General features: G+C 49.4%; 11 protein-coding genes across 11 annotated transcripts; 5 read left to right on the top strand and 6 right to left on the bottom strand.

Moving 5' to 3' along the window:
- Positions 1 to 241: 241 nt before the first annotated feature.
- On the bottom strand, positions 242 to 1,612 carry F5J12DRAFT_905099 (uncharacterized protein; the record flags this gene model as incomplete). Its single annotated transcript, XM_051748619.1, has 7 exons — positions 242 to 567; positions 588 to 663; positions 701 to 805; positions 860 to 951; positions 975 to 1,040; positions 1,097 to 1,531; positions 1,579 to 1,612. The coding sequence occupies 7 exons, from the start codon at positions 1,610 to 1,612 to the stop codon at positions 242 to 244; spliced, it is 1,134 nt and encodes a 377-aa protein (XP_051601204.1).
- Positions 1,613 to 2,047: 435 nt separating this feature from the next.
- F5J12DRAFT_824527 (uncharacterized protein) lies at positions 2,048 to 3,040 on the top strand. The gene is made up of 4 exons (XM_051745446.1): positions 2,048 to 2,213; positions 2,277 to 2,637; positions 2,708 to 2,777; positions 2,834 to 3,040. The coding sequence occupies exons 2-4, from the start codon at positions 2,348 to 2,350 to the stop codon at positions 3,023 to 3,025; spliced, it is 552 nt and encodes a 183-aa protein (XP_051601203.1). The 5' UTR covers positions 2,048 to 2,213; positions 2,277 to 2,347; the 3' UTR covers positions 3,026 to 3,040.
- A 40-nt stretch (positions 3,041 to 3,080) lies between these two features.
- Positions 3,081 to 4,140, top strand: F5J12DRAFT_741063 (ribosomal protein S5 domain 2-type protein). Its single transcript, XM_051742024.1, has 2 exons — positions 3,081 to 3,897; positions 3,951 to 4,140. The coding sequence occupies exon 1, from the start codon at positions 3,134 to 3,136 to the stop codon at positions 3,836 to 3,838; it is 705 nt and encodes a 234-aa protein (XP_051601202.1). The 5' UTR covers positions 3,081 to 3,133; the 3' UTR covers positions 3,839 to 3,897; positions 3,951 to 4,140.
- Positions 4,141 to 5,838, bottom strand: F5J12DRAFT_912478 (kinase-like domain-containing protein; the record flags this gene model as incomplete). Its single annotated transcript, XM_051749068.1, has 9 exons — positions 4,141 to 4,318; positions 4,377 to 4,604; positions 4,655 to 4,692; positions 4,742 to 4,772; positions 4,825 to 5,022; positions 5,073 to 5,132; positions 5,187 to 5,325; positions 5,380 to 5,438; positions 5,506 to 5,838. Coding segments are annotated over 9 exons (1,263 nt in total), but the record flags the coding sequence as incomplete, so codon positions are not given.
- Positions 5,839 to 8,216: 2,378 nt separating this feature from the next.
- Positions 8,217 to 9,336, top strand: F5J12DRAFT_824486 (kinase-like protein). Its single transcript, XM_051745445.1, has 5 exons — positions 8,217 to 8,399; positions 8,449 to 8,479; positions 8,533 to 8,570; positions 8,620 to 8,844; positions 8,899 to 9,336. Exons 1-5 carry the CDS (start codon positions 8,244 to 8,246, stop codon positions 9,109 to 9,111), a joined length of 663 nt encoding a protein of 220 aa, XP_051601200.1. The 5' UTR covers positions 8,217 to 8,243; the 3' UTR covers positions 9,112 to 9,336.
- A 671-nt stretch (positions 9,337 to 10,007) lies between these two features.
- Positions 10,008 to 12,087, bottom strand: F5J12DRAFT_926912 (uncharacterized protein; the record flags this gene model as incomplete). The annotated part of the gene is made up of 9 exons (XM_051749392.1): positions 11,920 to 12,087; positions 11,740 to 11,836; positions 11,510 to 11,625; positions 11,270 to 11,413; positions 10,809 to 11,044; positions 10,547 to 10,660; positions 10,279 to 10,292; positions 10,199 to 10,233; positions 10,008 to 10,156 (listed from the first exon to the last, which is right to left on the bottom strand). Exons 1-9 carry the CDS (start codon positions 12,071 to 12,073, stop codon positions 10,008 to 10,010), a joined length of 1,059 nt encoding a protein of 352 aa, XP_051601199.1. The 5' UTR covers positions 12,074 to 12,087.
- Positions 12,088 to 12,639: 552 nt separating this feature from the next.
- Positions 12,640 to 13,352, top strand: F5J12DRAFT_782109 (uncharacterized protein; the record flags this gene model as incomplete). The annotated part of the gene is made up of 4 exons (XM_051742674.1): positions 12,640 to 12,813; positions 12,853 to 12,912; positions 12,950 to 13,048; positions 13,119 to 13,352. 4 exons carry the CDS (start codon positions 12,640 to 12,642, stop codon positions 13,350 to 13,352), a joined length of 567 nt encoding a protein of 188 aa, XP_051601198.1.
- F5J12DRAFT_43671 (uncharacterized protein) lies at positions 13,299 to 15,092 on the bottom strand. Its single transcript, XM_051739414.1, has 2 exons — positions 13,656 to 15,092; positions 13,299 to 13,605 (listed from the first exon to the last, which is right to left on the bottom strand). Exons 1-2 carry the CDS (start codon positions 14,927 to 14,929, stop codon positions 13,467 to 13,469), a joined length of 1,413 nt encoding a protein of 470 aa, XP_051601197.1. The 5' UTR covers positions 14,930 to 15,092; the 3' UTR covers positions 13,299 to 13,466.
- On the bottom strand, positions 15,093 to 16,455 carry F5J12DRAFT_43665 (uncharacterized protein). The gene is made up of 4 exons (XM_051739413.1): positions 16,371 to 16,455; positions 16,194 to 16,311; positions 15,701 to 16,119; positions 15,093 to 15,646 (listed from the first exon to the last, which is right to left on the bottom strand). Exons 1-4 carry the CDS (start codon positions 16,379 to 16,381, stop codon positions 15,256 to 15,258), a joined length of 939 nt encoding a protein of 312 aa, XP_051601196.1. The 5' UTR covers positions 16,382 to 16,455; the 3' UTR covers positions 15,093 to 15,255.
- A 24-nt stretch (positions 16,456 to 16,479) lies between these two features.
- Positions 16,480 to 17,713, bottom strand: F5J12DRAFT_824472 (uncharacterized protein). Its single transcript, XM_051745444.1, has 7 exons — positions 17,683 to 17,713; positions 17,401 to 17,626; positions 17,333 to 17,349; positions 17,186 to 17,285; positions 16,888 to 17,127; positions 16,677 to 16,838; positions 16,480 to 16,621 (listed from the first exon to the last, which is right to left on the bottom strand). The coding sequence occupies exons 1-7, from the start codon at positions 17,694 to 17,696 to the stop codon at positions 16,613 to 16,615; spliced, it is 768 nt and encodes a 255-aa protein (XP_051601195.1). The 5' UTR covers positions 17,697 to 17,713; the 3' UTR covers positions 16,480 to 16,612.
- A 1,456-nt stretch (positions 17,714 to 19,169) lies between these two features.
- F5J12DRAFT_43617 (kinase-like domain-containing protein) lies at positions 19,170 to 20,210 on the top strand. Its single transcript, XM_051739411.1, has 4 exons — positions 19,170 to 19,375; positions 19,425 to 19,511; positions 19,567 to 19,839; positions 19,904 to 20,210. Exons 2-4 carry the CDS (start codon positions 19,464 to 19,466, stop codon positions 20,099 to 20,101), a joined length of 519 nt encoding a protein of 172 aa, XP_051601194.1. The 5' UTR covers positions 19,170 to 19,375; positions 19,425 to 19,463; the 3' UTR covers positions 20,102 to 20,210.
- The last annotated feature ends 6,577 nt before the right edge of the window (positions 20,211 to 26,787 follow it).

Here is a 26,787-nt window from a genome sequence, read left to right as displayed (position 1 = left end):
GATCAACGTGAAGCCGTACTTCGTAAAGCCTGGTGTAAAGTCTTGGGCTTTCATCTTGCAAGTCAGGTTGGCACACAGAATCCACTCGCCCTCCACTTTCGAGTCGTTGATGAGTTTAGCAATAAGTAATAAAAAGGCGATTTCCCTGTCATTGTCGTGGTGGGAGGTGATAGCGGGGGAGGCGTCGACGACCGGGCCAATAGACACTGACACACTATCGCGGAATATCTAGCTCGACTCGTTACAAATCCTTCTCTTCATCCATGTCGTCCCAGGGCCAGTGACCCATGATCTCCGCCCGTTCCTCCGCCGACTTGGTACCTGCCAATGCCTCCTTTTTCTTTTCGAAGAACGCCACGGCATCCTCGTAGTCCTCAGTCAACACACAACCCTTCTCCCCGAGGCCGACCATGTTCTGCCACATCTCAAAAAACCTGTCTGCTGTTGCCTGTACTTCATTCAGCTTCCTCGTCTCGCGTACGTCCTCAGCGTCGAACTCGACTGGACACGGCAGGACTCCTCCCGTAAGCGCGCTCCACCTCTCCGTTGCCTGTATGAGCCCAAGCTCTCGCCCTCCCAGGAGCTACCAGCGTGTTGGAAGAGACGGCTGTGGAGCGCGTATATGAGGTCAGTAAAGGTAGCATAGTGGAGCTTTTTGCATTCCTCCGTGCTCGTGATAGTTATGGAGGCGCTGGGGGACGCCGGCAAGGAGAAACGTGGGCAGGATGGAGGCATGTTGCCAGTCGAGTAGGCCGACGACTTGACAGTCAGAGCCGGGCGACCTCGACACGACAATATTGCCCTGCTGGAGGTCTGGATGGCGGATACAGAAACGACTGAGAGCGGGGTCCCTAGGGACGAGTAACGACGCGATGAGGAGATAAAGATTCAAGTTCTCAATGTGGGCCGACGGCGACTGCTCCTGGTACTGATAACCAGCCCCCCTTCGCGCTGGAACGACAAGAGCGGTTGACCGAATTGCTTCAGGTAAGCAAGTTCCTTGCGGGCTCCTGCTACGAAAGCTGCTTCGGCACTAAAGTCTATAGTTATCGATTTGTTCAAGGGCGTAATAATGGAAAGGCAGAAAACGGCAAACAGGGTCCCCGATTCACGTCGAACTTTGACCTTCTCCCGTACAAGAGAGGTAGTATTGTATCTGGACCAACGCAGAAACGCCCGTCCTCCAGCGGTATGCTCGGCCCCATGGCAATCTTCTCCAGGTCTTTGGTAAAGTACAAGCTCCCGTCAGCGGGGAAAGACAACGACATCATAACCGACTGGAGTTGAGTGAGCTGGCGGACGACGGAGATGACCTCCTGGTAGTCTAGGCTAGGCCAGATGTCGCTGAGTTTGGAACCTCGAACGAACTCCATGAAGATGTACTCGGTTTCAGTGGTGTTGTCTGAGTCGGGCGAGTAGCCATATATATTGGGAACTGGTAACTCATAGGAACGCAGGAACTCTAGAGTGGCAACGTCGCTGGCGACAGCGTAGAATTTAGGTGCGGTAATGGGGTACGGAATACGGACGACTATTTGGAAGATATCGCGCAGGGCGACGAGGAAGGTACGGTTAAACCCGCCCTCAGCGAGCTTCGACAAGTTGATGACATTAGCAGGACCTTGATTGGCGGACTCCGCTGCAAGTCGATATAGCCCGTCAACGTCGAAGGCTAGCCTCCGCTCTTTGTAGCGAAGAGCATCATTATAGCCGAACAAGTTATATTACGGGTCAGAGATGTACGGTATAGAAAAATATGTATGAGATTTACACCCAGTTCCCTGACTTGTACTCAAACAGGTCTTTATGAGAATTCGCTATCATAGAGGGGGGGCGACGTGGTACAAGACGCGTCGTGGTGGTGATGGAGCTCGAGAAGGAAAAGCATAACGGGCACAGTGAGACTGGAGCGTAAAAGAGAGAGACCGCACAGCTCTATATTACACTAAGCGAACGGTTCTCCCGAACATCGAAGTCTGTCGCGGGTAACCCCGGGCCGGACCGGGCCCCCCGTAAACATGACTTCACACTCGCAAGGGACCATCTCGAAAACTACGATTCAATTAATATTACATCCTGCGGTAGCTCTGCTACACGTATCTATCATTGTTTCTTGCTTCATGCTAGCGAAAATCGTGTCAGACTGGTCAACAAACCAAGCTTGCTGTGTTTGCGGCGTACCGCGGAAAAAGAGCGGAACGCCACTCAGCATGGTATGAGACAGTTTTTTCACCATGCCAAGCTCCGAATGAGAGTAAGTACGTACAAATTTGCAGGATCCAAGCTTTGTAAAGCCTTTGCATTGCCGAGCACCAAGCTCTTCTTCCGTCTCCGCAGAGCAGGTGTCATGGACTCATCTATCACTCTTGTAAATCCCGGTTCACCGACGTCGTATTTCTTAAACGCTGCGGATCCGAAGAACATTATTGTGTATGCACACCCAAGTGACCCTCTGTACCAGATAGAGATGGAAGCCGGGCAGATCAAGATTATTGATGCACATCACCCGTCTCGAGTGCTTGCAATCATACACCACAAGGGATTGCGCCCAGACACATTGTCTTTTCCAGCACGAGGCGAGAAGAGCGTCATAAGCACGCAGAAATGGTTGAAGAAAACCAAACTACCAGACGGAACGTAAGCTTTCATTCTCCATTGCAAGGTGGCTCAATTACTTGATGTTTTGGTACCCGTCGTTGCATTTCAGCGTGGTACATGTTATGGATACAGAGAACGGGTCATACATGTGGAAGGTCCACTCCAGCTTTTGTCAAAAGGCATGGCCTTACTAAATCCCTTGTTTCCTGCCTCCTCTCTGAGCCAAACTGCACAGATTTACCAGTATGGCGATCTTGAAACTGAAGTTGCTTGCTGTCGTTGGCAACATGCCCACGGCAAGCCTGCTCTCGTCCTAGAATATGGTGCAGAACCCCTGCGGGATGTCATCATCATTGGCTACTTCGTTCAGAGACATAAGATAACGATGGAAGAGAGAGCAATAGATGTTTTTGTCGGTCCATGGTAGTAGTCTGATTGAGGTACCTACATGACCCGCTGTGGTTGTTATCTAGTTGAAGAACAGGTTAACCCTAACCCTAACATGGGAGTTGTGATTTGACTTCATCCATCATCAATGGCCCATGGCTCCCTCCGTCCCATCAAAATCTTGTTCGATTCTCTTGCAGGTGTAGACGGATCAGCCCGTTTTTCTTTTGGGGATACTTGCACAGCACTCGCATCCGTGAGTGGCCCAATCGCAGCACGACCAGCATCCGAACATCCGGCTCGCGCGACAGTCGAAGTACACGTGCGCCCACTCTCCTCCGTGCCCGGAACCGCAGAAAAATTACTAGGCTCTGCATTCAAAGGAATAATAGAGAGTGCATGCCTTCTTGGCCAGCATCCACGCACCCTCATTCAAGTCGTTGTCCAGGCGTTATCGCAGCCGAGTAGCGCGCTCGTGGCGGCTAAAATCAATGCGTGCAGCCTCGCGCTTGTTAATGCAGGCTCAATACCCATGAGAGGGGTCGTGTGCGCTGTGGTAGTGGGCCTGAGAATGGACGGAAACAAGACAGAGTTTATCCTCGATCCTGAGGACGAGACGCGGCTAGATGGCACATTCTGCTTCGCGTTGTTGTTCGGAATTACATCGAGGTCGTTTCAGGGAAAAATACCACCATCGGAGGTCGTGTGGATGAACTCTCGAACTTACAACGGGACCTCAATATCCTTGGATACACACAAGTTCAAACTAGCTACGGAGCTTGCGCGCACGGGTGCGACCGAGGTGTGGTTACGGATGAGAGAAAGCCTAGGGTGGCTTTCCATCAGCCGTTGACGGGGAGGAAGAGATGGAGGTCTAGCTTAGAGGCTGCATTTGTTATCTACTTCAGTGTGGTGCGCCTGGCTTCCCATGTGACTAACGGCGACTAACTTTCCTTTATCGCCAGTGACTAGTGATGCTGTTCATGGAGCTGGATATTGCACAACAAGCCAGCACGGTGGGAGCCGCAAAATTAAAACTCCTGACCTACGTAATGACTGATGCGCGTTATATTATGTCCTACGACCTTTTTGAAGACAGGTCAGGTAATTATAGAGAAGGTTACATCTGCAAGTTATCCAATACCCTCTGAACAGCCCCTTTGATCTCACCCAGCCTTGGACGTTCATGGCGATTGCCGTCCCAGCAGCCCTCCATCAAGTTCGCAAAAGTTCGCGACACCGTAGGCGGAATCGTCGGATTTTGCCTGCTGTATTTCGCGAGCTGTACCGCCCAGTCGTTCTTGTCATGATATGGAATCAAGCCAGTCAAGATCTGTTTATAATAACGTTAGCCGTTAATGTTTGAATCTGTGCTACGGGCCAAGACGCGCCTGCAGCATTATACAACCCATTGAGTATATGTCGTTCGTGATGCGCGCGGTAGGGAATGAACCATCGGTTCTGTCCACCGAGTCGATGAAGAATTCGGGATCTATCCATCGCACTGCACCTGGTCTGCAGGAGTTGAAATAACTCGTTTGGTTGAACTCGGCGACCACCGAGGAAAGTCCAAAGTCGGATATGAGTACGTCCCCATTCCTATCGATTAATATATTGGACTAAAGACGAATCAGTACTAGAACGCCACTGTCACTAGACGCGTACGCACTCCAGTGAGATCACCGTGACAGATGTTACTGAAGTGGACTAATGTGTATCAGCAACTAACACTATCGCAGGTCATTTGGTGACGTACGGTGTTGCAATCCGGATATCACTTGGAGAATCTACATTCAAAGTCAGGCTCGTATACTCGTTGAGAATGGTTTGAACTCTCACAATCTTGAGTCTCCTACCGTAGGACAGCTGTCTGTGGTTGCGCCCCACGTAGTCGGTCAACGTACCATTTTCCGCCCATGGAGATACGAGTGCAGGTAGGTGCCCAAACCCATTCACCGTGCCACGGAGAGGCAAGACATGCTCATGTGGAGCTAACGTCACCCATACGTATACCTCACCTCGAAATCGCCTGATGACCTGTCCAGGTGGTCAGAGGAACAAGTTATGCTTTGACAATAAATCTTTACTCTCTCAACTTCCTGCTGGCTCTGATCGCCTCCTAGTAATCTAATGCATTTGACAGCGACCTAGGGAGTGATATCAAGCATCAAGTTTTCGCTGAAGAAATGGAATTTACTGACCAATTCCCTTCCTTGGCCGTTACCCGTCCTGGAACTTGTGCATCGCCACACATCAGCAAAGCCACCCAGCCTGTCTGGATATTGGCCGATTTTTTGGATAAATCCGGTAAGGTCGGGGGGCTCCCTGCTGAACGGCACGCTTCCGCATCGTCAAGGTAAGTAAGGTTTCGATTGATCTACTCTAGCAACTAACATGGTTGGCCTGTGGGGCAAATTTCCGCCGTTTCCTGGCATTTGTACGTTCTCTGGCCGCTGGGATCATGTTATCGTTACCAACAGAATGCCATATTTATCTACCGAGGTTCTGTAACTGCCTTACCTGTGGCAAACTTCGTAGGGTGTCACGGTGCCAGCCGTCCAAGCCTTGGGCGTCTGTGGGTCGTTCCCTCTGCGGAGTGGGTGGAACCGGGTTGTATGAAGAGCCATGCCTCCATTCGCCACGTTCACCACCAGCATCTAGGTTTGACGGCGGGGTCGTCCACTCTCCGCGCACCCCGGTGGGACCATGAACTTGTTGAGGTACGTTTCCTGGTTCATCATACCTAGGGTTACGAACGATTTGAGGCCGTGCAGCTGTGGGTTCTTGTGTCCCCTCTCTGTGCGCTGCGCCGAGAATTGGCCGTAGTGAAGGCTTGGTGGGACCACCCTTCATTCTCGTGCTGTCGTGCTACCTGATTTGTAGAGCCACTCTCCTGGGCCCCATTCGACCCGGATGGGCGGATCCGGTGCGTGCGGGGAGTCTGTTCTGCATTTTCGTTCGCGGACATCTGTAGAAACTCTGCCTCGTTCTACACGCGGCACCGAGGGGTTCTGGTTCTGTTGGGGGTATGGTATCCGTGGGTTCATTGCGTGACTCAACTCCGGATGTGTACGAGAGTTTTAAAGTCCTTGACAAACCCCCATAACTCACTTCACAGATGTGGGTCTGCCGGCTACGCCAGCCAAACTTCTGAACACGAGGCTGACGGCAGAGGCATGTATCTCTGAACTTAACAGTTGAATATGGGGTCGCCAGAAACGGATCTTTATTACCCACGTTTGTGAAATTTACCATGGGACTGCCGTGCGGTAACGCCGAGTCGATGCATTTGGAATAGACTGTTACACAGGATTGGGCTGATATGATGTATTCGATTGGAGGCTGGTCTATGGTATCCTGTTTAGATGCCAGCGAGTATGTATATCCTGGTGCTGTGGTATGTTATGGAAGGCCAATTGGCACAGTCTGGCATGGACGGTTGGCTTGATTGATGGTGTCGCACAAGAAAATCTGCCTGCCAGGGGTTGGCTGGGTGTGATCAGCCACCGCTCGCTAGACCCTAAACTTACACCTGGTGTCCTCGAGAGGCGTTGGCCAATCTCCAATCTCGATCTCTTTTGCAAAGCGCTCGTAACCTGCCTATGGAAAGCACGACCCACTTGGGCCGGTGTTATCGCAGGTTTTGCAGTGCTAAAGAGTCAAGCTCCTTGCACCGACTCGGAGATCGGAGATCCCCACTTGCAGCCACTTAGCTGCAGGTACAAGTGACTGATCTACCCGTAGCAGCGAAAGCGTGACGAATGTCAGTATGCTGCTCTCCTCTCTTCGATGGTCCATGGAGCATGCTCAGTGTCTAAGAAGACGAAAACGTCTGTATTCACTTCACTCGCTCGGGTTGGTGGACTAGGCAACCGCAGCAAAAGGATGCTGTAGTTTCCGCTTGCGTCGTATCATCAACTCAAATCACAATCCACTGTTTGCGAAGGCGAGTACTTTATGTAGCGCACAACTTTAGGTTAGTAATAATAATAGGCATTTACGAGAGGCTAACGACCGTCTCTGGACGTCGCAACCCCACATCATCACCTGCTGCAGCACAAAGACTAGATGGTGGGGCGTGACCTGCAGGAACCCCAAGAGTAAACTGGATAAACGCCGGGAGTTGGGAGACGTCGTGGCCGGAATGAGATCGCATGTTCCTGATATTGACAGATAGTTCGCCCATTGAGCCCGAGTGACTGGTAGTACAGAGCATGTCGGAGAGAAGGTACTTGGAAAGGTTCGGTTAGCAAGGAACATGAGGGTGGAAAGTGGCGAGCGGATGCCCATATACGTACGCGAAAAAATAGTCTTGGGTAGGCAGGGCCCCGTATGACAGAAAAACAGGGTACCGAATTTGCACTGCACTAATGCATACTGGTCCGGTGGTCTAGGACAACCATAGTATGGATACTCTCCTGCACAACCGTATATTATTTCCATATTTCGAACTCCCTTGAGACGGGTAGCTCTTGAAATCCCCATACTCCCTTATAACCCATCCCCAACTGCGAGTGGGCTGTGGGTGTCCTAGGATCAGTAAGGCTTCAATTATGCGAGTGGCCCAATAGAAATAGATCTTCTATCACAATCACCCACTTCACAAGGTTCGTGATAAAATTGGTTCCGTAAGTGGAAGCAATCTGACGGTGGAACTAGCCCTGGGTGTTATATAAAGGTCCAAGGGAACATGCAAGTTCCCTGTAAATATGGCTTCCTACGTCTACACCTTTATCCATGGTGCCTCTTCGTATGTGTCAGGCTTCTTACGGGTGAGTCCGCCGGGTCGTGACAATGTTCCCTGCATTAATTTTCAACCTCTAACGGCTTTTCCCCCTTCCCGAACTTGTAGCCGGACTCCACCTCCGGCCAAGAGGACAAGGAAAGCAGGCGAGTACACATTCTCCATGATGGTTTAGTGAGTCTGATTTTATTCTTTCTATAGCAGCAACCTGTCAGTGGACCTCACTGGCGAGATCACTGGAAAAGGGCCTTTCGCCAGTTCGCTAGGAACGTACTCTGATGTTTGGAAGTGTGTCAAGCGCGGTGGTGGCTCCGGAACCTGTTGCGTTCGTCCAACTGGCTTTCCTGCAAGGATCTTGGATTTTAACATTCAACCTGACAGGTTGCCATCAAGGTCATTCGTTTGCAAAGTGACGACCATTTAATCCCGCAAAAGGCCGAAGTTCGTCGTGTACCTTCCTGCTTGCTTTGGTGTTTACTTGTTTCAGAGGTTGCGCAGCAAGGTTTGCGAGTGGATGGCCTTGAAACACGAGGCTGTGCACCCTCTTCAAGGCTTCGTCTGCGGCTTTGGCCCTCTCCCATCTTTGGTTTCACCCTGGCTGGATGGAGGGAATCTCACACGCTACCTAAAAGCACATCCAGATCTGAGTCTAGATCGAAGGCTCCAACTGGTATATGCTTGCATTCTGCTGGGAACAGCTTCTAACGCGTTGACTTTAGCTCCAGCGGATTGCGGAAGGAATGCATTACCGTTGAGTGCGCCCACCTTTGGACGTCGAAAGCTACTAATCCTAGTTTGCGTAGTACATTCACAAAGGATCCTGCATGGAGATTTGAACGGGGTGGGTCTCACGTGACTATAACCCAACGAGGTAGTGAGCGAATAAACAGGGCAATATCCTCCTTGACACTCAAGGAAACCCATACATCACGGATTATGGTTTGTTGCCATTGATCCTGGAATTCAGGATTTCGCCCTACATTTCCACGCCCGTGGGGCGGGCTGTACGGTGGGTTGCGCCAGACCTCTTCCAGACTCCACCAGGTGAAGATGGTGCGAAAAACAACTTCACATTCGAAGGCGACGTATACTCGTTTGGTAGTCTGATGCTTCAGGTCGGTGTTTGTCTATGGCCACACCCATCCAGATTTTAATATCGCCCAACAAAGGTTCTCACTGGCCAGGTTCCATACCATTATATCGAGCGTGACGAACAAGTTGTTTACACTATCGCCCAAGGCTTACGTCCCCGTCGTCCGTCATCCCAGGATATTGCAGACGAGCATTGGAATTTCATTCAAACATGCTGGGCAGCTAATCCCGCAGATCGCCCCTCTGCTGAGGAACTGGTATCGTTCCTCCGCCGTCAGCACACGACATGAGTAATCTTTACGAATTTGTTCATTTGTTCGCGCTTGGTATTCCACTTAATCCCCTTTAGCATTGTGTTATTCCCCATGTAACCCTGTGGTCATGAGATTATGGGGCATACGCTTCGATTTGAGTAAGCTATTTGTTATACCAGGAGACAGCTGTAAAATGGTTCACTCGGAAGGATCTTGATGGACGCCGAAAAGACCTGGTTTCTGTTAAGAACATTCTGTGAGACGCTTGAGAATTTAGTCTGACGTGTGATGGGCCAACCTATGACGGCATATTTGGCGGCCGCATCACTACGTGCACAGCATCTCAGCCAACGCACTACAACAGGCCACAACCCCAAGACGTCATAGTTCCCGCGCATGTCCATCTTATTAGCCGCCACATAACTTCCGAATCTGAAAGCCACAATTGGGCGTCGTTTTTATCCGGGATGAATAGGTTTGTAATCTTTGCCGGGAACTTGAAGTGGCACAAGCTATGCACATGTTCCTAAGGTAGCTCAAAGTAGGTCCGACTCAGCGCACTGGCCCGATGATCAGAATTATATTTGGTACGCACACACTGACCCAGTACGGTGCTGAAGGCATTCTTGCTAGTTACCGTTAGATCCATCTACCCTACTGGATGTCCGAATCGGGATTCACGGTGTAAATTTTTCACAAGAGAAGTTGGCCAACCGCCACACACAGACACACATAGTGCCTCAAGTACTCCGTGTGGAATCAGCGAACCGGGGAGCATGGCTTCTGTTGTGACACGTGACAGCCAACAATCCACTATCCTTTTGAAGATCCCAGAGGCAAACTTTATTATCTGGTCTGGTTGCTGTAATACCATATTCCCTAACGACAGAGCTTGGAAGCGAGGGATGTGTTTTCATCTTCAATGCACCAGATTACACACAGTATTTGGTTGAGCACCAATGATCTGTTGGTTTTTCAGGTCTCTGGGATTTCTTACTGTTGTGCAGTGGATCTCCTAGGACAGGAACAGTTGTGTGTGCGGTGACACAATTCAAGAGAGCACTGCTGAATGCGCTGAATCCTGGTGCGTGTTTATGGCATGAATCAGCTGGTTACTACACACCTTCGTACAGGCTATTTCTTGAGTGACTGCTTCCCCTAGAGGACCTTAAAAGGATCCAACAGCCTCACAATTTGAGCTACCTATACTTGGCTACCTACACCAGGTAACAGTGCCACCTTCAAGGGATGGGCGCACCACCATCATTTGATCTGGGTTAAGTTCGACAGATTGAAATTGGCAAGCTACATCTAGCAGGCACACAAACTGCGAGGTTGGCAATGACCATGATCTGTACGATGGCCACTGAAGGCAACATGTGCGTCTTCCATTTCTTTCATTTCTTCGGCATGGGTGATATACCCAAGTGTTTCCCGTTCTGAACGGTCCACGGGTCTCCGTCGTGCTCACAGGAAGGCTGAAATCACCAATAGCAACATGGCCAGATGGTGTCAATAGCACGTTCTCGGGCCTCAAGTCACAATGGAGTATTCCGGTATCGTATATATTTTTCAGACGAAGCATCTGTGCCAAATATGGCAGTACCGCATACGACAACACAGGTACTAGCAGATGCACCAGTTCCGTAGTCCAAAGTTGAGGAGTGTCAGCAGGCAGGCATTCCATTTTCAAGAGAAGTTACCATAGGTCAAGAGGCTAAAATGGCTAGCACTTTGATTAGAAATGCGTGCTCTTCGAGTATCTGTAGCTGGGTATCAGGGAGTGATTGTTCGACGTGCACAAGATTGGAACCACGAGCATTCTGGGCTACATTGGGCAGGGATCTGTCTCCCAGATGCGAATTTGGTGTCCTTTTGTGTTCATCATAAAGGTCGGGATCCAGCATTTTCGTCTGCATTACCGATTGACCCTTAAACTCGGTGAAGTTGGATAACACATTGGGCATAACTATACATTGCATCGGTCAAGTGGCGAGTGAGCCATTTTCTCGCACTCCGTCATTTATAGTCTGCGGTCACCAACGTCCCGTGAGAGCGTTGCTTCCAGGGATTTAAAGAACCCAACAAAGATTCTCCCGAAAATAAACTTCATGGTAGAAATTTGAAGTATGCAGAACTGCAGGTAATGCAAATGGGAGAGGTGGTTAGCACCTACGTAGCATATCTTGCTTACGTCCTGGAATGTAAACACATTCGCGAAGAACGGCGAGCACAAAGCGCTCCAGTGCCATGGTGGCAGAGGCCTCAGCACTGAGAAGCACAGAGAGACAGGGCGAGTAGGAAAGACCACCTACCTCAAGTCCAACCGCCCTCGGGCCTGTACAAGAATCAGATTGGTTTACATATCATTTGTTTCTGTGGACCATAATACCCTTGGTCGGCCGCGTGGGCCAGCGATTACATAATCGCATACCTTTCTTACCGAAACTACCTAATACCATGGATGCAAAACTATGGCCGTTGTCGTTGTCGGTGGTGCTCTTTTCTAGAAGGTTTTTCAAGGTTGCAGACCAATCCGCGCCTGCTCCACTAAGAATAAACGGGCAGGACTTCACCGACAAGATCCTCGCCAACCCAGTCACAGTGAAAGTTTTATGAAGAACTCTATCCGCCCCCTAAACCAACCTCAAATCCTACGCCTACCCCATCCAGTCCACCATAACATGCACGTGGTACAAGCTTCCTGGGGAAACCTCCGCAATGCGATGGGTGGGATGACATTGTGCAGTCGTGCTCAGACCTGCATGACATATTATCAGTGCTGGCTCCGCTATTAGCGAAGTCTGGATAGACCCCACTGGGTAGGCATTAATCGATATATACCGTACATGCCAGAAGATAGGGCCGTTTTGGCAAAAGCAGCCACCTTGTTTACGAATTTGTGCCGTAGATACCCGACTGTACTAATGAGAGCTACGAGGACGTGCAGCCATGCAACCATGTTCAGTTTAGTTACAGAGATAAAGACGACTTGCATCTCATGTATATGATACAAACGTGTTACCGTGAACGGTATTAGTAGGCGATAGTGAGGTAGGTACCGGACTTTCCCGGCCAATAGTTGAATAGCTACAGTGACCTTGTGAACCCGTTTTTTCGACTTCGAGGAAGTTCGGTACATACAGTACTTATCGTTGTGCGTAGTCTTTATCTCTGTAGTAGGAGGGAGCATGGTTGCCTGACCAGACGTTCTCATGGCTCCTATATAGGTAAGGCCTGTCATCGCCGTGAGATCAGGGGCAGTTTCTTATGTAAGGCTTGTAAGTAAATTGGGCGTCTGTCTTTTCGGTCGATGACAGGGACTTTGCGCTGAATATACAGCAAAATGCGGTTAACTGCGTTGGCGCTTGTTGAAACGTTGACACCTGGCCACCACAGGTTGCCCACGCGATCTCCCCGTGCCCATCTAGCCGAACGTACAACGCTCGTCGACTCAGCCATCACTAAACCATACCCACTTGCTACACTATATTGGCCTTTGACGCCGGAACGCTCCCCTCACAGCAAAGTTGGGCGCTCCTGCGGTGTATTCATATACCACATATGTCTACCCTGAAGTTAATTCTATCCCGAGGGGATCCTTTGCAAACCGACTTTCTCAGCACAGAAAATAGAGTGTTGTACACCTCCGAGACCATCACCTACGCCCGACCATTGCACGGTAGCAGGGCCACGACCACCGTTACCCGTCGAGATCCCGTCGGCGGCCTACTACAAGTTGGTCTTGTAGAAGTGGCCTGCTAATCCTGACGGCAGGCCCCAGGTGGTCGTTGGAACGAGATCGGTGGAGATGACGAAGACAGGGTTGTACACATCGTGAGTGTTTGTCACCAAATCTCTGTTCGAAATCCAGATGTTTATTCCGCATGTCTTGCTCTTCCTCAGTCCTGAAAAGTTCCAGGCTCAAGATGGCCGCATGTACGAGTGGCAGATAAGCAACTATCGAGCACAGGTGAGGATATTCTCACTTATCATCTAGTAGCTCGAAAAAAAACGCATCACACTGAGATCGGCTTCGCTAGCTCGTACCTCTGAACTCTGGCCACAACGCAGCTTACGTAGCTACCTTCTTGCAAAGTTCACAGAGCATCTTTAAATCCTGGAACCGCAAGTCATCCGCATCGCTTTTCGTACCGCCGGAAGGCACCCACATCCTTGACGACATCATCGTGACGTTCATATATTTCGAGAGCCAGTGGCGAGACCGCGAGAGATTCAGGGCACGCACCTGGGATCTCCCCGTAGCCGCCACTTAACCTTCCTCTTTCTTTCTTTCTTTCTTTCTTTCTTTTTTTTCCAAGTCGACTTCGAAACTTCGGTTGCGCGCATCTCAGTTTCCCAGTGTAAAACATGGCTTGGTGTATCCAAGACTATGCCACAACAGCTCGGTGGTGTGCTTTAAAAATACAAGACACTGTAAGATAGGGATGCAAGGGGTTTAATGTATGATGCCTCCAATATCTGGGGTGCTTGTAGTGTAGATGAGATACTGCTCTCAAGTGCGTACTACTGGATGAAATTATCTGGAGATCCTCACCGCAAGGACGAATATTCATTACTTAGCATTGAACAAATTGCCTATTTGTTGCCGTAGATTGTCCTTCCCCAGCTTCTTTTCTAACTCCTGCGGCTCCATGGTTTGCAGTAGTGCACCGATATCATGATATTCTTCTCGCTCTTTGTGCATACGGTCCCGGGGAGGTTCGTCGGTGTGGGAGAGCTGGTGGATTTCCACGTGGCTCAGGGTCCCCTCTTCGTCATTAACGAGCATCTGCTCAACCTGTCCACACTCGCCTTCATCGTTGTCGTCCTTACTGCTCTGGATCGGGTTTTCGTTCTGATGCACACCAACGGGCGATCTTGAGGTTCGTCCCGTACTGTGGCGTTTCCACTTCGCGGCTCGTGTTGTCTCAGGCGGCATATACTCGGGTGTTTCATCCGAAGGACGAGCAAGAACGTAATCCAGTTCCGTAGTAATCCGTTTGTTCCCAGGCTGCGACTCCCTGCGACTTCTTCGACGGCTGACAGACTGCCGCGTGCTGCCATCTTCCACAGCATCATCCTCTTTCCTGTACCACGATTCCATTTCACGGTGTTTGGCCGTATCTGCGCGTTCGTCAGAGTCCCGATGGTTACCCATTTTCCTGAGTGCTCTCTCCGCCCATTCTTCGGCGGCCTCTCTCATGCCTTCAAGCACTCTATCCGCCTCCTTCAGACTCCCCGCACGTTTGTACACTGCGATCACGACCTCGAGCGCTAGCCCGTGATTAACAGACATAGCCGATAGAATCGAAGTTAAGCCCTGAGCAGCCGCAAGAGAAACATCAGGTGGGTGGGGGCTAAGTAGAATATCGACAGGCTCGCGATGTAGTGGCAATGTAGCATTAGCGGAAGAGGCTTGGGCAGGAGCCGGAGGTAGGTTCAGGGGCGGGGTGAAAGTGAAAGCTGAGGTGGGGAATGGGCGTGCGGATCCACTCTTGACGTTGGATAGTGAAGGTGCGAACCCAGGGTAACCTTGACGGTTTGGCTGGGCGAAAAAGGGAGAACCATATCGTGAGTTTGGCCACATGGACTGGGGGGCAGAAGTATCTCGGCCTGCAGGTAGGGATATGAGGTGGGCGGGAAGTGATCGACGTGGGCGGAGTCCATTTGTGGGTCGAGAGGGCTTGCTGTGACGTAGAGGCCGAGAAGGCGGCCAGGTCGACACTCCGCACTTGTTCGACCCTAGAACCATTAGGGGTCTGGGAGCCCACTCGTGCAAGGGAGGAGGGCTGCGTCCTTGCAGTTGGAGTAGGCGTGGATGCTCGTGGAGGAGTAACCTTGACTTCTGCATCCGGTTTTGATTCGGGGCCGGGGGCAGCACCTAGAAATGGCTGGCGTAGTGCGCGCTCAGGTGCGGAGTGAGGGCCGTTGTGAGGGCGTTGTTCACCCCGGTTATTGTCTACTTCTTGGCTTTTATTAATATCGTTTAGATCCATACAGTGGTTGCCAACAGCGTGTCGCTCAGCTGCATTGACGTTCACTTCCGTTCCACTAGTTTTCTGGATTTGGCTAAAAGGGTGATGTTGACCAGTCATATGAGAAAGGCGAGTCGTATCAGCACGTTCCTTCCCTTTCGCTCTTCGGATAGGTGGCCATCTCTCGACTACGTCATTCTGCTCACCTCCGTCCCCGTCGCTGCTTCCGGTATATCGTTTCGGTGCACGGCCACTCTGATCCACCAAACACGATCTGCCTAGCGTGTTCACAAGTCGCGGAGGGGCACGTGTAGGAGTTTGGTCTGGTGAAATTGGAGAATTTACCACGACGGTCTGTGGAGTGGGTGGTGTGGAAGCGAAAGGGGTTCAGGGGCTCACGGTGTCGTTTTTTCAGAGGACGGCGGGCGGGAGAATTCAACTTTGCAGTACTTTGGCTCTTGTGTTGTAGTGGGGTCCCCGGTGGAGGCCGATTGTCCTTATTTCCATTTGTCATGGCACGAACCCTCGGAGAGAGAAAATTTTCACGCTCGGGAGAAGGCTGGACCGACGGCGGGTCGAGTTCACGTGGAGGACTACACCTAAGAGTTTAATATATGTATTTGATGGTGGGTGGGACGAACACTTACCTGGTCCGCGATGTCTCTATTCGGGAGTTAGAACTTTCGGGTTTCGATCTTCTGTCTGCAGAGTCCGGGACTGGCTCACCCCGCTTGATTGGGGGTACGGGGCGACGCACACTACCCTCTACAGCTTTGGTGCTGCCACTTGCTACCTTTGGTCGTTTGGTCGGAGGCTGCTGTTTCTCGGGTGTTATATCCTCAATCACTCGTTTACGGGATATCTGTGACGCTTGGGATGAACTGACAACTCTGGGTCGCTTTATTCTCCTCGCTCCTGGACGTTCATCGTCCGAATCGCTGGGACGGATCCCATGTGTCTCCTGGTACCTTGATATCTTTACATCAAAGTGCTCAGCATGCTTCTTGTATCGTTCTCGCCATGACTGCCAGGTATGATGTCTAGCCCACGGCCAGTCCCCGTCAACCTGCCACGCTCACCGTAAGTCGCATATCTCATTATTGGTCAGGGGGGTAAATTGGGTGAAATGAACGTACGTACGTTCTCCACAAGGTCCTTGTATACTTTGTTCCCTGCACGGTTCTGCTTAGTCGGGCAATACCTGGCAAGATACTTCACCAAGTACGCATCATGCTCCTTAGAGAACGGTACACGAAGGCTGCCGAAAAAGAAGCCCGATCAGCCGCCTTCCAAAGATTAGAGCAAAGATCGACAAACTTCTCGCCCATGATAACGAGAACTTTCTTGTGTCCTGAACGTTGGAGTTGTGTACCAATTCACGCCGCGTCGCGTCTGACGGCAGTACTCGCGATGGAATCATCACAACACTCGCAATCCATAAATGGTGAAACGTTCACACGGGTCAGGCACGCTACACAGCCACCGACACACCAAAATAAACTAAATACACAATTCACAAGTCTACTATAGGAAAGGGGCTCGACTAGTGGAGAGATAGGTCAAACTTTCTGAGAATACCGTCTCAGCAATTAAACGATCATAAATGGTCGACAACAAACTTACATTGGCAGGCATTGCGAAACGTTCAGCACGTTTCCGTCGACGCTCGAGTTCTTCCGCATCGACCTCCTCCGGGGCAGCCCTCTTCGAGCCTGACCTGGCTAGTTGCCCGGGCGAACTACTTGCTCCAAAACGTTCAGCACGTTTCTTCAACTTATCCGCATCCTTGGGAAACGTCAGAAACGAGGAAGCATGTGAAGCCACGACCGCTTACATCAAGAAATGGGCCTGCCTGCTTCGCCTCAGAAACCTTCCTCGCTTGACGTTGAAAGGGCTGTCTGGGTTCTACAAGTGGGATTCCGAAGCGTTCTGCACGCGCCTTGCGTTTCTCAAGTTCCTCATCTACAACCGTAGGCTTATCCGCCTTGGTGCCATTGGCAGGAAGGGGTGATGTTTTCGTGGAACTGGCAGGTGCGGGGGGCGCCTTCGATGGTGTCGCGCAGTCTTCTTGGGTCTGATCGAGTAAGGTTCCATTTAAAGGTTCAGTGGAAGGCAACAGAAGGAGGGCGCACCGGCTTCGTGGGCGGAGGTTGCTGTGGTGCGACCGGATTTTTCGCTGGGGACGCGGTCATAGGCGGCACATCGCCAGTATCCATAGCAGACCAGTCAAGGCTGAGAATTTTCAGACATGAGAGCGTGAAGAACGCGTTGAGACATACTCTTCTGGAGGTGCAAGCTGTGCGACCGGGTTAGCCGAGGGAAATGAGAAACAGGGGGAAAAACACACAAGGTCATCATTGTTGGAAGGTGGTGGTGCATTTTTGGGTGGGCTGGTTGGGGTAAACGTAGCATTTGATGTTGGCTTTGGAGCCGGATAGAGTTCCTCGTAGACTTTCACTGCGGCTGGGTTGGCGAGGATCCTGTTGATGAGGTCCTGCTTGTTTACTCTTCCCGGGGCAGGCGCAGATGCCTTGACGAGTATTTCTTTAAGGTCTGCAACCTTGAGAGCTTTTCTGGAAGAAGTGTCACCGACATCGACAACGGCGGCCAGCAGCCGGACCCCACTCACAGTTTTGCCTCCATCGTAAGCAGTGGTTTCGGTAGGAGGGTAAATGATTATGTAATCGCCCGCTCCCGTACAACACCTACCAGCGCAGAACAACAGCAAACAAGTATAAGGTAGCCACGAACACCAAGTGCCTTCTGGGCACCCCTGGACGTGTCTTATGGTTCACAGAAACAAATGACATACACACCAATCAAATTCCTGTGCAGGTTCGAGGGGGCAGGACATGAGGTAAGTGGTCTGTCTTGCTTTGTCTCCCTGTGCCTCCGCTGGGGCCTCCCGGGCCATGACACTGGATCACTTTGTGCTCGGAAAGCATTTACGTCCCAGGATATAAGCAAGATAGGCCTTGTAGGTGCTAATCACCCTCCCCACTTGCGTTGCTTGTGGCTCTGCGCACTGTCAGTTCCCCGCCATGAAGTTTATTCTCGGGAGGCTCTTCGCTCGGGTCTTTGGATCCTCAGAAACAACGCCCTCACGGAGCCTTGCTGAGTGCAGACAACAAACGACGAAGTACGAACAAGTCCATGCATTGGACTCCCTTTTGATTCCTGGGAGCTGGCCGGCGTTATCTCCGCAAGAAAGCTCACTCGCCGTTCAACCAACGCAGGGTATAGTTACGCCCAACGGATTATCCGACGTCGCCAAAGGAAAGGAAGATCAATCGGAGCATGGTAATGCGCCGGAAAATACCAACAAGGTTTCTCTGGGTCCTAACCTTTATGGCCGAGTCCACGGACAAACTAGGACACCATATTCACAGCCGGGGGACCGGCCACTGCCCAATGTAGCTGAGAGTTATCGGAATTCCGGTCATTCGTGCGTTGAACAGTCACTCTCTGATACTCGGCTCCAGATATCGAAGTGAAATTCCCTCTCCTCGATGCTACTGTAACTCCTGCTCTAACTCTTGCTGACGGAACCCCGGTGTCATGCGCACCAGACATTCCATGCGATGGACCGCCTGAGACTCACGTCGTCATTCAACAGCGGATAGTGTGTAATTCGCCTGAATCCTAGGTAGCAAATGTCTCGCCGCCCACCAAAGAACTGTATTTATCCAGTTCGACAAGCCGATTGCCGGATGAGTCGCTAGTGCAGCTACTTGAGAACGCCCAACAGTCCAGTAAAGATTCCAGGCCAGTGTCGGTGTGCGAATTGAGCATGCCCCATGATGGGAGCAATTCTCGACTACAACGATCGGATCCTACGCACGACGATGTGAGGCCTTCTCCCCTCGTCATCCCCCAGGTATATCCATCCAGGCATTCGGCACAGAACCTATGGCCTGCCGATGCGCGTTCCAGCGACCGAGCCAAACTGTTGTGTGCAACTCATGTGCCCGTCGACATCACTCGCCCACCATTGGGACAGGATGATATCCCCGAATCTTGGTCGTCTCCCCGTCCCGCCCCACATCCTCCCACACTTATGCCCACGGGATCTCTTCTTCTGCAACACGGAGACTTCACCTTTACGGTCGACAAGGAGATCGGCTCTGGTTCCTTTGGTTTTGTATGGCATGCCCGGGACCAGATTCGTCGAGAGGTCGCCATTAAAGTCATTAACAAACGCATGTTCCTCGATGCGTTCACAGAAGATGATTCCAACAATTGTCGCTCATTACGTTGCAATTCAAAGCACTGGTCAATTACTAAATGCTTTTACCGACGACTATAACATCTACTCCGTGATGGTAATGTCGGAATAGATTACCCAGCACGTATTTCTAATTAAAGTGCTAGCCGTATTATCTGCTTGACCTACGGTAATTTCTCTTGAAGATGGGATGCCTACCTGCTGACACTCTTCAGCTTTGGACAGCGGAATTGGTGGGTATACCAGTAACTGTGTCCTGGTAAACGGTACTGACGTATTTTGGCACAGATGCTCGGTCTGAAAAATATACACGACGCAGGGATAATCCATTGCGACTTGAAGCCCGAGAACGTGCTGTTGACACCATCCGGCCATGTTGCCATTGGTGATTTCGGCTTCTCTGTAAGCACGACGGAGACTCGTGGACCAATTGGAATGGGAACGCTTGGATATATTGCGCCAGAGTTGGGTAGTTGCAGGGGGTTAGTGGGGCCGAGCTGCAAGTCCGACATATACGCACTTGGGATAGTCATACTTGAAATGTGGATTGGTACTGGCGAGGTAAGAGCGATCTTCGGATTGATTGTGTGGTCAGCTTTCTGAAGCGTCGTGTCACGCCTCTCAGAATTGGTATGATTTGATGGCCAAACGCCGACGGCGACCCAACTGCTATAATTCGGAAAGGAAGCCAAACGAACCTTCCGCGGATCTGACGAAACCTCAGCATCTTCTGAAGGTGGTCGATGATGGAGATGCAATGGATCTTGTTCATACGGTGCGTGTGTTTCCTTTCCTTTCTTCTCTTAATTCTTGTCTTTCCTAGGATAGCGGCTCTTGCTGGCGGTCACCTAGATGCTACTAGATGATTTGGAGTGCAGAGCCGTTTGGCAAGACATCTTCCGCAATCCGTACCTCACTAGCCTTGATATGGCCGAGATCAGTTTAAGACAGCATACCAGTATGTTTGTCCAATATCGCAGAATCTGCCATGCACAGCTAACTGGATATTGACAGCGAATGTGTCCCCATGCGCAGTCGTCGTTGAACCCCAGAAATTAGGTACCGCCCTGGCCGATTTTCACCGCGAATGTGGCATGTCAAGACTCAAGCAACTGATGAGGAGACTTAGGCAGGAAAACGAAGGTCCTGACGGGGTGGAAATGGACTATGCACGTCATGGGGATGCACGACAGGATCCCACCCATGGCACGAGCTGTATCAGGCTTGGAGGGGGACACTGCATTTACTCGGCCCATCCGCATCGACAATGCTGCAGGCGTACAGCTCATTTTTAGAAGAGCCACGAAGCATACTGACGGACTATGAGGAAAGGAACAATAACAACATCATTATAGTGTGTATGACAACATGTGTGTGGCACACTGGTGATATCTGAAGTGGGCTGTGTACCCTGACGCCCAACGAAGTTCCGATAGGACGTTCTGCCACATTCTCATGATCACATACTACCACGCTGCCAATGCCATTCTGATGCTACATAGAAATACTTGCACCCACCAATGCGACTCCAGGTCACGGCAATTTTGCAGTGGACAATAGATAGAACCAGATACTCTGTTCAATGGTGACCTTCAAGTTTGATTTCGCTTTCCGTATGACCTATAGTCATGAGATTTGTGATCAACAATTGAAAGCTCAGATTGGCAATTGTCCTAGGTTTGGTTATTAAGTGGTAGGATTCCTGATTTCTTGACCAAACAATGCAGCTTAGGGCATTGGTCATGTGTATTACTTTACAGTCATTGATCACTTCACTCTACTTCCTGAACAAACCTGTGCTCCTGTTGTTTAACTATGAAGAGACAAATCATGCCACTGCCAAAGGAGCCCACCTCACTGGAAACCATAACCAAACTGAAACAGACATCATTGGGAGATTGCTATTCAGGGAGCTTTGCTTTCAGTGGGATGGCTGTCCTTATTGACAAAGGTATGAGTTCTCAGTGCATGGAGTAGTCACTTTATTAGTACCTAATGAAGGTATGAGTTCTATGCTATGTCAGTGCCAAGTAAATGAGTGGAATTATAGCTGTACTCACCTCAGTGCATGAAGTAGTCACTGAGGTGGAAAATAGCAGTGTGGAAAACTTATAGTACCATAGTTAGTAAGTGGAGTGACATCAGAATTCAATTCCAAAGGTCAGGGAGAAATTCTGAGTACTCTGGGAAAAACTCTGAGATGCTACCATAACTCCAGAATGCATACTCAACACTCCCCCTCAATTGGAATGAAGGCTGAGTGCAGATGCAAAATGTTTCACTTTGATGCTCAGTAAAGGTTTTGTAAGGGTATCAGTGACCATGTTGTCAGAAGGACAATAAATTAGATGAAAGGAATGGTTTTCCACAGCAAAATGAATGAAATGGTATCATATGTCAATGTGTTTTGTGTGAGCATGGTAACTGCCATCTTTGGTGAGTGTGATGGTGGATTGACATTGTCACACACCAAAGGTGTTTGGTGAGGTGGACATGGATGCAGCTGATGAATGGAGATGAAGACCATAGCCCTCATGCAAAGAAGTGTTGGAGTTTATCACTTTTACCTTAGTTGTGGTTCACTGAGCACAGCATTACATAATCCAAGAGCGGACACTTAGCAGTTTATTTTTTTCCTTACTGCACCTCAGCTTCAACCAACTTGAAGTCTGAGGTGGGACTCCTTCCATTCACTATATTGGAACACTTACTTACCTACCTACAGTATATTCCTCTCTATAGGTAGTTAATTGTTCAGCTTCAACCAACTTGAAGTCTGAGTATATTCCTCTCTATAGACTTGACAATCCTGCAGCTTGTCATCCTCCAAAAGGTTATGAGCCCTGCTTGCAAGTTCTAATCCTAGGAAAGTTGAACACATCAAGTCTGGTACAAAGTGTCTACTATGTCTGGTCTGTCAGCATCCACTTCCAGTCCCTCAAAGGTCCCAGTCTCTGCCTCAACAGTAACCTCTACTACACCTTCAGGTAAAGCTACTCAAGCCTCCAGTTGACTCTATGACATACCGTCCCTCGAAGACAATGGTTTGAACTTCCAGACATGGAAGTACCAAATTATGATGATCCTAGATGTCTGTGGACTTTGGGAGCTTGTAGAAGGAAAGTTGAAGGCACCTGATGCAGCAGCTGATCCAGTTGCATGTGCAGACTGGCACTACAAGGATAAAGAAGCAAGGGCTCAAATCACACTTACTCTAAAGGATGACCCACTTAGTGGTGTTCTGCATGCCATGACAGCAGCAGAAGTCTGGAAAAAGCTATGCAAGCACTATGAAGGCAAAGGGAAACAAATGATAGCCTACCCTATTGGCAAACTATTTTGAGGTACCCTAGCAGATGACATCTTGATGGAGACACAGCTTAATGCTATGTGGCAGAAGGCAACAATCCTAAAGTCTCTTGGACAGCCCCTTGAAGACTCTCTTGTTGCCATAGCCATGGTCATCTCCCTTCCAACCTCGTACTCAACCCTTTGCACTATACTCATGTTGTCTGATGAGAAACTAACTCTGGACTCTGTCATTTTCCAAGTCTTGATAGAAGAGAAGTCTTGCTGCACCTCTTCAGCACAAACTGCCCTTGTAACAAAGATGCCTAACAAAAAGGGAAAGAGGAATGACAAGAAAAAGAAAAAGGCTTGTGGCTATTGCAAGAAGACAAACCATGTCGAAGATGACTGCTACAAGAGGAAGGCTGATGAGGCAGCCAAGTCCCTGTCACAGGCTGAAAAGGATAAGCCTAAGGAGGACAAACTTGTTGCTAAAGTCGCACACATCTCACCTGCTGAAGACAGTGCCCTACAGCTCTTCATGGCCACTGACAATGGTGAGAATCTACACACACACTGGGTCATTGACTCCAGTGCCTCTGTGAATATGTGCTGTCAGCAGAAATGGTTCACTTTGCTAAAGATGCTCTCACCCCCACAGCATGTAGTCATTGGAAATGGGAGCACAATTCCTGCTACTGCCATTGGATGGATCAAACTTCATATGGATCTTCCAAATGGGAAGACCAGTAGAATCCTACTACAGAAGGTCTATTTTGTCCCAGATCTCAGTGCAAACCTCCTCTCAGTGGCATACCTTGCCACTAGAAATGTCCAGGTCACCTTCACAGGTGGAACATGCTCAATCACTGACAGTACAGACACTGTAGGTGTGGGTTGTCATCAAGGCTCACTCTACATCCTTGCAGCAAGGACTCACTCTCCGAGTCATGGAGCACTTGTCATACAAGGACCATCTCCACTACTTGACCCTACCCTTACTTTTCCAGCACTCACAGCTGCAGCACCAAAGTCTGTAGCCACACTTGACTTGTGGCATCAATGACTTGGGCAGGCAAATACAAAATCTGTGCTTAAACTGGTTAAAGCAGGAATGGTTGAAGGCATGGAGCTTACTGGCACTGAGCACTCGAACTCAGTATGCCAACCTTGCCTTGAAGGGAAGCAACACCATAAGGTGATACCTGTCAGGTCAAATGTTGAAAGCCCAACAGTACTCTACTGGACATACTCTGATGTATGTGGCCCCATGGAGACTACAGCCTGAACTGGACACCACTACTTTGTAACCTTCATTGATGCTCGCTCACACCACCTTGTGGTTAAACTAATAAAATCCAAGGACAAAGTCTTCCCCTCAGTGAAAGGCTACCTTGCTCGAGCTGAAGTCGAGACTGGTGAAAAAGCAAATTATTTTCAGAGTGATGGAGGTGGGGAGTATGGCTCAGATGAGTTCAAGGCCTACCTCAAGTTGAAAGGGGTCCACCATGAGAAGATGAATGCCTATACCCCACAGGAGAATGGCATTGCTGAGTGGATGAACTGCACACTTGTTGAAAGTGCATGGGTGATGCTAAAAGATGCTGGACTGCCAAATAAATATTGGGGGGATGCTATCCAGTATGCAGCCTACCTAATCAACCGATCACTGACCCATGCTATCTCTGAGGATGTCACACCATATGAAGCCTTTACAGGGATTAAGCCATCACTGGCCCATATCTGAACCTTTGGCTGCACCACACACATACATATACCTGAGGAAAAAAGAAAGAAGCTAGATGCAAAGTCCTTAAAATGCATTCATCTGGGTTTTGCAGAGAACAAGAAAGCATACCTATGCTTATACCAGCCCACTGGTCATGTCTTCGAATCCTGGGATGTAGTATTTGATGAGGGAAGCACAGCAGCAGGCCTAGATCATGTCTGGATAGAAGAAGATCCTGCAGGCATGGTTAGTAAACCATCCACAAGCTCAAGATGCACAGCATCATCCCTTTTGAGGGTGACTACACAGGGTCAAAATGAAGCAATCACAGCCAAGTTACCTGTAGGCACTCAGGCTGTGAGCAGGGAAAGCAGCAAATATGATGCAGACTCACCAGCCACCTCTATGATTGCAGGTGCTAGTAGTATGAGCACAAACCTGGGGCAGATGAGCCCAGATCTTCAATTGGGCATGCCCAGTGCTAAGGACATCCCTAGAAAGGTTGAAGACAGCCCAAACAAGCCACTCATCAAACATGATTAGTCCCCAACACCATCTGAGGAGCCAGATAAGTGCTCCAGTTGAGCAGAGGCTCTTGCCTCAAAATCTAAACAAACCTTGGTCAAAAAACCAAGTAGCCATCCTACAGAACATAGCCAGCCACCTCCTAGGGCCATAGGTCATCTACAAAGCCTGCTATGACAGCACCTGAGCCTGGAATCACCTCAAAAGTCCAGGTTAGCTCCAAAGCACCCCAAGCCATCATTTCACACCAGCTATAGCCTCTCCCTTGAAAATTGGGATGCCAAATCGACCTATGGGAAGGATAGTGTCAGTATGAGAGGCAATGAGGGTGGAGGAGGCAAGACAACAAGTGTAGAGGGCCAACATGCAGTCAGCAAGGCTGTGGAGGTGTGTCAGAACAATCAACAACAGACTGCTTACAAATCAAATGCACATGCTGTAGGAATAGGTAATAGAAGATACCTAGAAATAGTAATTATCAGTAATGGGCAAATATTTGTGCTTGACCCAAAAGGGAGGTCCTGTGTGGAGAAAGAAAGGTGTAGTAAAAAGGTAAAAATGCGAACTAAAATGAAGATTTAGCTCTGGGATGTCTTCCTACTGATCTAAATGTCTTGCCAGTCCTCCTGGCCCTTTGGGTACTCCCCAAAGTAATAATTCTATCCTCAAAAACTTGCCAAAATGTGAGATGAAATCACCCTACTACTGAGGGCCTGTGTCATGAATTGGTTCCTTTTGGTAAACTGAACTCGCATGAACACAGCACATGTGCTTAGTCAGCAATGCAGCTGCTCACCACCAAGTCCAGTGGTACAAACACAAAAACAAAAGCAAGAAATAAAACACAAATCCCCCAACCCCTATTTTTCTTCTGACCAGGCTAGGGAACTCAAACTTGTTCCCTACAGCATGCACAGCAACTCCATGCCACACAACAAAGCTACTCACAGCTCAAATGTTGGCCCTGGAAGTGCCACCAATGCAAATCCTTCACCTACAACATATCTACACAAGGTGTTGCATGAAAGGTATGGATTTATTTTTCAAACCATGACTTGCTGAGGGGGCATGTTGGAACATACTGCTGTTCTGTACAGCAAGCACTACTTACATAATATTTCCATACAATTTAGCCACTTCATTTTTCCTTGTACCTCAGACTTCATCCTACTTTGAAGACTGAGGTAATGTTCCTTACTGGTATTATACCCTACTTTTACTTACCAGCTTGAGTAGTTTTCACCCTCTAGGTTGGTTAATAATAAAGACTTCATCCTACTTCAAAGACTGAGTTTTCACACTCTAGTTTGCCCTGCAACCTTGGTCCCTTCTCAAAAACTGAGAGATGATAAATTGTGAGCAAGAGGGGCTCTTTGACATCTTCTTCTTATTCAGCTATCTAAGTACAGTGATTTATATACAGTACAGGGGCAATGCCTATGGAAAACAAGGTGCAAACACTTGGTAAGTGATTGGTAACTGATGAGTAAGGAATGTAAGTGGTGGGTAATCATCTTAGAAAGCATTGGTGAGCATTGGTAAGGATAAGTAAGCCAAAAAGTGAAGAATCAGTAAGCAAGGTCAAAAGATTGGTAAGTATTGGCAATAGGGGAGTCAAAGACAGTCAGAATGTCAAAGTATGAGTCAAGTAATGTCAGAAACTGGGAAAGCACACTGGAATCACATTAGGGGGAGGCTGTGCATGTCACATCTCAAAGAGATTGCTTCTGGGCCAAAGTGGAATGACAGAAAGGCAGCACTGATCTGATGCTGATATAGTACATCCAAAAGCAGACAGGGTGAGTCAGATGTCAACAGGGTCAAGCTTTGGGGGTCTGTGAGGTGACAGGAGCATAGGGGACCACAACTTTCCCCCCCTAACTGTCCTCTCAGTGAAGCAAATAAAAACTTCATGAATGAGGCTCTGTTGGAAGGGAGGACAAAGGGGGAGTGTCTTCTGCTGTATC

The sequence above is a fragment of the Pisolithus orientalis genome (assembly GCF_024613125.1).
Source record: "Pisolithus orientalis strain OTSU chromosome Unknown F5J12scaffold_10, whole genome shotgun sequence".
Lineage (NCBI taxonomy): Eukaryota > Fungi > Basidiomycota > Agaricomycetes > Boletales > Pisolithaceae > Pisolithus > Pisolithus orientalis.
This window is presented reverse-complemented; position numbering and strand designations above follow the sequence as displayed.

What these genes read in the sequence shown, in the direction of transcription:
- F5J12DRAFT_824527 (XM_051745446.1), top strand. Translation starts at nt 2,348, where the DNA reads ATGGACTCATCTATCACTCTTGTAAATCCCGGTTCACCGACGTCGTAT. An exon ending in ACCAAACTACCAGACGGAAC is followed by an intron (nt 2,638 to 2,707) that starts GTAAGCTTTCAT and finishes GTTGCATTTCAG; the next exon opens with CGTGGTACATGTTATGGATA. An exon ending in ACTCCAGCTTTTGTCAAAAG is followed by an intron (nt 2,778 to 2,833) that starts GCATGGCCTTAC and finishes CAAACTGCACAG; the next exon opens with ATTTACCAGTATGGCGATCT.
- F5J12DRAFT_741063 (XM_051742024.1), top strand. Translation starts at nt 3,134, where the DNA reads ATGGCCCATGGCTCCCTCCGTCCCATCAAAATCTTGTTCGATTCTCTT.
- F5J12DRAFT_824486 (XM_051745445.1), top strand. Translation starts at nt 8,244, where the DNA reads ATGGCCTTGAAACACGAGGCTGTGCACCCTCTTCAAGGCTTCGTCTGC. An exon ending in TAGATCGAAGGCTCCAACTG is followed by an intron (nt 8,400 to 8,448) that starts GTATATGCTTGC and finishes CGTTGACTTTAG; the next exon opens with CTCCAGCGGATTGCGGAAGG. An exon ending in TTGGTAGTCTGATGCTTCAG is followed by an intron (nt 8,845 to 8,898) that starts GTCGGTGTTTGT and finishes CGCCCAACAAAG; the next exon opens with GTTCTCACTGGCCAGGTTCC.
- F5J12DRAFT_43671 (XM_051739414.1), bottom strand. Translation starts at nt 14,929, where the DNA reads ATGCAGAAGTCAAGGTTACTCCTCCACGAGCATCCACGCCTACTCCAA. An exon ending in GGCAATTTGTTCAATGCTAA is followed by an intron (nt 13,606 to 13,655) that starts GTAATGAATATT and finishes AATTTCATCCAG; the next exon opens with TAGTACGCACTTGAGAGCAG.
- F5J12DRAFT_43665 (XM_051739413.1), bottom strand. An exon ending in ACAAGGACCTTGTGGAGAAC is followed by an intron (nt 16,120 to 16,193) that starts GTACGTACGTTC and finishes TGAGCGTGGCAG; the next exon opens with GTTGACGGGGACTGGCCGTG. An exon ending in ATAGAGACATCGCGGACCAG is followed by an intron (nt 15,647 to 15,700) that starts GTAAGTGTTCGT and finishes TCTTAGGTGTAG; the next exon opens with TCCTCCACGTGAACTCGACC.
- F5J12DRAFT_824472 (XM_051745444.1), bottom strand. An exon ending in AACCTCCGCCCACGAAGCCG is followed by an intron (nt 17,128 to 17,185) that starts GTGCGCCCTCCT and finishes TTACTCGATCAG; the next exon opens with ACCCAAGAAGACTGCGCGAC. An exon ending in AGGCAGGCCCATTTCTTGAT is followed by an intron (nt 16,839 to 16,887) that starts GTAAGCGGTCGT and finishes ACGTTTCCCAAG; the next exon opens with GATGCGGATAAGTTGAAGAA.
- F5J12DRAFT_43617 (XM_051739411.1), top strand. Translation starts at nt 19,464, where the DNA reads ATGGGATGCCTACCTGCTGACACTCTTCAGCTTTGGACAGCGGAATTG. An exon ending in AGCTTTGGACAGCGGAATTG is followed by an intron (nt 19,512 to 19,566) that starts GTGGGTATACCA and finishes ATTTTGGCACAG; the next exon opens with ATGCTCGGTCTGAAAAATAT. An exon ending in TGTGGATTGGTACTGGCGAG is followed by an intron (nt 19,840 to 19,903) that starts GTAAGAGCGATC and finishes CACGCCTCTCAG; the next exon opens with AATTGGTATGATTTGATGGC.